This window comes from Aegilops tauschii, chromosome 6 (assembly GCF_002575655.3).
Source record: "Aegilops tauschii subsp. strangulata cultivar AL8/78 chromosome 6, Aet v6.0, whole genome shotgun sequence".
In the NCBI taxonomy this organism is placed as follows: Eukaryota; Viridiplantae; Streptophyta; class Magnoliopsida; order Poales; family Poaceae; genus Aegilops; species Aegilops tauschii.
The window spans coordinates 129,920,173-129,924,663 of NC_053040.3; the positions used below are offsets into that span (position 1 = coordinate 129,920,173).

General features: G+C 43.2%; 1 protein-coding gene across 2 annotated transcripts; it reads right to left on the minus strand.

Annotated features, from left to right (window-relative positions):
- Nucleotides 1-1,084: 1,084 nt before the first annotated feature.
- LOC109742224 (putative methyltransferase At1g22800, mitochondrial) lies at nt 1,085-4,460 on the minus strand. 2 transcript variants are annotated; one of them, XM_020301314.4, is made up of 10 exons: nt 4,053-4,460; nt 3,710-3,848; nt 3,335-3,404; nt 3,181-3,245; nt 3,023-3,101; nt 2,779-2,866; nt 2,421-2,485; nt 2,234-2,323; nt 1,640-1,774; nt 1,085-1,540 (listed from the first exon to the last, which is right to left on the minus strand). In XM_020301314.4, exons 1-9 carry the CDS (start codon nt 4,369-4,371, stop codon nt 1,658-1,660), a joined length of 1,032 nt encoding a protein of 343 aa, XP_020156903.1. In that variant the 5' UTR covers nt 4,372-4,460; the 3' UTR covers nt 1,085-1,540; nt 1,640-1,657. The 2 variants fall into 2 exon arrangements, with proteins under 2 accessions (XP_020156903.1, XP_040248127.1); XM_040392193.3 differs by having other exon boundaries at nt 1,635-1,774; nt 4,053-4,455.
- Between the last annotated feature and the right edge of the window lie 31 nt (nt 4,461-4,491).

A 4,491-nucleotide genomic window follows, 5' to 3' on the forward strand; every position in this document is an offset into this window, starting at 1 on the left:
GATGCATTTTCGGGTCCCACCGGACTGTCCGCTGTGGGGACTGGACTGTCCGGTAGTGCAATTTCTGTGCGACCGGACTGTCCGCTGTGGGGACCGGACTGTCCGGTAGTGCAATTTCTGCACGCTTCGTTTTCTTCATCTTGACACTTCCGGTCAGCTCTTGGGTCTTGGGGTCCTTCTCCTTGGCCTCCGGGAAGCTTCCTAGCTGCTTGGTGGTGGTTGCCCTTGTACCTAATGATGCACAACATTCCATGGTGAGGTAACAACCAAGTCCAATGGATATTCATGTAAATCTCAAAGAGGAGTGGGTTCACCTTAAGTCCGGTAGGTCCACTTGGGGCTTGAGGTGCTATGAAGGTGTACATGGAGAGATGACCGTAGGATGCTCCGCATCAATTGTGCCTTACACCGCTCCAAACAGAGATTAGCATTTGTAAGGGTGTGAACTTCATGATACATCGTCGTCTCCGCGTGCCTCAGTTATCTCTTACCCGAGCCCTTTACTTATGCATTTTACTTTGTGATAGCCATAGTGTTTCATGATATATATCTTGTTATCACTTAGTTGTTTATCTTGCTTAGTATAAGTTGGTGGTGCACGTAGGTGAGCCTAGTTGTTTTAGGTTTTGTGCTTGACAAATTAAACACTAGTTTATTCTGCATTTGTTCAAGCCTAAACCATAATTATTTTAAAGCGCCTATCCCCCCCCCCCCCCTTCCCGCCTCTAGGCAACATCCACAATCTTTCAAAGGCGGCAACCGGAACATGTACAAACAAGGTTGGGGCTCACAACACTTCTATGATACGCCTAAATAAATAATGTTTTCTTTATAACCAAATTGGTCAGATTATCTTAAACCCCAAAGTAAGCACATCAAACATTGAATGGTGCAATGATTTGATCAGTAACATCATTATTATCATTAGTTTTTGGTATCTCCTGTGGCATCGCACAGGCATTCGACTAGTACACTAAACATGCATTTGCAACATGTAATGAAGCAATATATAAGGGCAAGAATAATAACATGGCTCCACAAACATGAACTTAAACAACATGATAAAGATAGATAGATAGATAGATAGATAGATAGATAGATAGATAGATAGGGATAGCATGTCTCACAATGTAACATAAAAGGTCTCCAAACCAAATAAGTTCACAACTCAAAGCAAATAAGTTTCAGTTAGAACTTCAATGAGATTTGGCGAAAGCTATCACAACATTTTTTCTACAAAAATATCATTTTCCATGTGATGGGATATTTGTTGCATACAGTGGAAACACGTAGGCTAGGGTCGGAGTACAAATATATAGCATCTCCTTCTTCCACTCCATGATCCGCTTCCAGTTTTCAGGGCGTGTCGAGATCAACCCAGATGCACAGGAGGAGGATTGTGAGCGATGCAAGGAACGCTTCCGCGAATCTTGGTGGGAACCAACAGAGTACACTTTTTCCACAAATGGGAAGCCTCGGAAACCCCAAGTTCTGTTGTGAGCAAATAGGGGTTTCCTTTTCCTTCCTCGAGAGATGTTTTCTATAGAAGTAAAAGAGCACAAAGGATAAGCATAGCTGCAGAAGTGTGGTGAATGAAGAATAGTAGACAACAGAAATGAACTCGGCGCCATCACCTTACCATAGCTGATAAAGTTCTTCAGTCTTGGTTGGAACCAAATTGTTTCCTTATGTCACCAAATGATACAGTGGCAGAACCCCTTCTCTTAGGCTTTTGCTGTGATGAATGCTCCTTCCACCCAGTCATGTAAATTACCTGCACAAAACAACTACTCCCTCAATTGCAATATATATGGAGATTTGAGTGGCTTAAAAGCAGCGAAAACCGTAGAGAAAAAGTCCAAACTAGCCCAGCTGCATTTATTTTGTTTTGGAAAGCATGAATTGCGCATGCAATTCCCCTCTCAGATTTACTCCCCGCTCTCTTAGGCGAGTCCGGTGCAGTGAAGATTGGTTGCTTATGCATATGTACAGCAGAACGGAGTGAAAGCACTAAGAGTAAGATCAGAAAATTAATGGGGAACTGCATGGTTTCTACTCTGTATTTAGTCAAGTTGGAAAACCGTAAAGAAAAGAACTGCACCCTGCAATATGAAATGAATGGAGTAACAAACTTTAAATACGTGGAATGTTTATAACGAGAAACTGCATGGTTTCTACTCTGTATTTAGTCAAGTTGGACAAGATGGGATATTATTTTTGAACTGTACAAAACCTGAAAGGTTGCTGGAATGGTTCCATCTTCTAACCCAAACATTGACTGGTAAATGGCTGCAGTAGCTAGTGCTGTATCTCTCTTTAATATCTGAAAATAGAAAACCAATGTAAATTCAGTTACCATGTCAACTAAATTAATTGGGACTAAGCCAATTTCAGTAAACATTATGATAAGAAAGGCTCACATGGCTTCTTTGAAAGAGAGCATTCGTTTCTGCCATTGCTCTAAGATGTTCCACAAGTTCAAGAGCTAGTTGGCAATAAGTAATAAAATTGTTAGGAGAAATAAATAACTTGGTGAATCAAATATTGTGGAGAGTTTAAAACAATAACAAATTAACGTGGTTCTTGAATATAAAATATATTTATCAGACACAACATTGCTAATTGTATGTTGATGAGACAAAAGTGACCATTGCAATCTGATAGTCATAAGAATATTTACTGAGCAGTCAGAATAAAGAAAAGATGTTGATTCAATCTTCACAAAATATTGTACGAAGAAATTCACTAATCGGAAAATCCAAGTTTTTTTGTACGCACCACTATTGTACTTGACTGTATATCGATCTACATCAACTCCTGGAAGGGCGAAGCCTGCCCTTGACAAAAGGTTTCCTGCATCACGGACCTTGAAATGTACAACCCAATGTCGCCATTAGAACCAAAGACACTAATAAGTCAAGGTAAAGGCAATGGTTTGCAATGACAGGCTATTCAACAGAGGCATACAAGAAGAACAAGCAATCCCCATTGGACGAAATCTCTGATTATAAAGGAATCATACTTGTGCTAATGGCGACATTCGAGGACTGATGCCTCCCTCACGTTCCATTTGAGCAATAGTGCATGCAATTCTTAGTTCCCTGATCATAGCATCCAAGAAAAGGCAAGTCAAACAAGAAACTGGAAAATGTCGATAAATGGTAAATCTAAGATTATCACTTCAGAGTCTCCCCGCCAAGAATTGCTGCAAGAAAAAGGCCATCAGGCTTCAACGCCAACCTACACTGCCATCAAAGGACAGCCAATTACCATAGTTCAGATGTTTTAGCGCTTGATAACTTCATGCTTTCAGTGTTTAAAATAAAAGACTTACCTGTATCATTGCTCCAGGTAGATCATTTGTCCAATGTAGCCCAAGACAGCTCATTATCAAATCCTGGGAGCTTCAGAAACCAAGAGCCACATCAATAGAGGAGTATACAATGCAAGATCACAATTTATTTACTTTTAAATTTGACAATTAGCCACTCACACCTAAAATATATTGACCCACTCAAGCATAAGATAGCAGACTGCAAATTGACAGTTTATCTCTTGGTGTATATAAAGTGGGGGGGGGGGGGGGGGGGGCAAATACATTAGCATTCAAGGGAGCTAGAGAAAGCATGTGGATCCAGTGCAGTTTACTCTAATCATACGTAAATGGAACCAACAAACACACCGAAAGTATAATATGGCTGGTATTTACTTCTCTTTCATAGGAAGATACTCTTCATCTCCAACGATAAAGTTCATCTCGGGGCCGTCGTCAGTAGCACTCTCCAACTCCCGCCACTTGTTCACCATGTCTACCGACATGTCCATCATGGTCAATTTCTCGATTCCACCTGGCACACAAATCATCAGCGCCATCTTGCAGGTTAGTTCAACATATCAAGGAGAAGCAACGTGTCGCAGATCATTTCAATTGTCGAATGTGAAAACCGGAACTTTCAGGAAGACATTTGACATGGTTCAACGCAGTGATTAGTACACATGATAAGAGGCTGGTGCAAGAAATAACAAGAAAAGCGAGCTGAGTAGCTTCTTACCGCGGCCGCGAAGCGACCGGCGGACGGCGCCGGCCGAACCGCCGAGGCAGAGCGCCGAGGGGAACGCCTTCCTGCAGTCCTCGAGGCGGTCGAGGAGGTTATCGGCGACCGCGTCTACCAGTGGGTCAGTTTCCCGCATCGCCCACGCCGCCCGGTCCCGGTGTCGGCGCTTCAGATCGCGATCGAAGATCTTGACGCGGCCCCCGTCCAGCACTTCGTCCGCCGAGGAGGAAGAGAAGTGGTGATTGGGAACGAGGTGGCGGCGGCGGTGGCGCAATAGCAGAAGGCGACGTGCGGCGGCCGAGGACCCGGAAGCCATGGCGAGCGACGGAGCGACCACCGGCGGTTGGAGGAGAGAGAAGGGCTTCTTTTTAGTTCAGGAGACCTCTTTTCTTAGAAATGGCTTTTTAGGCAATCCGGCAAAGCTTTACTAGTACAG

What these genes read in the sequence shown, in the direction of transcription:
- LOC109742224 (XM_020301314.4), bottom strand. Translation starts at nt 4,371, where the DNA reads ATGGCTTCCGGGTCCTCGGCCGCCGCACGTCGCCTTCTGCTATTGCGC. An exon ending in CCGGTCGCTTCGCGGCCGCG is followed by an intron (nt 3,849 to 4,052) that starts GTAAGAAGCTAC and finishes TTTGTGTGCCAG; the next exon opens with GTGGAATCGAGAAATTGACC. An exon ending in TACCTGGAGCAATGATACAG is followed by an intron (nt 3,246 to 3,334) that starts GTAAGTCTTTTA and finishes CTTTGATGGCAG; the next exon opens with TGTAGGTTGGCGTTGAAGCC.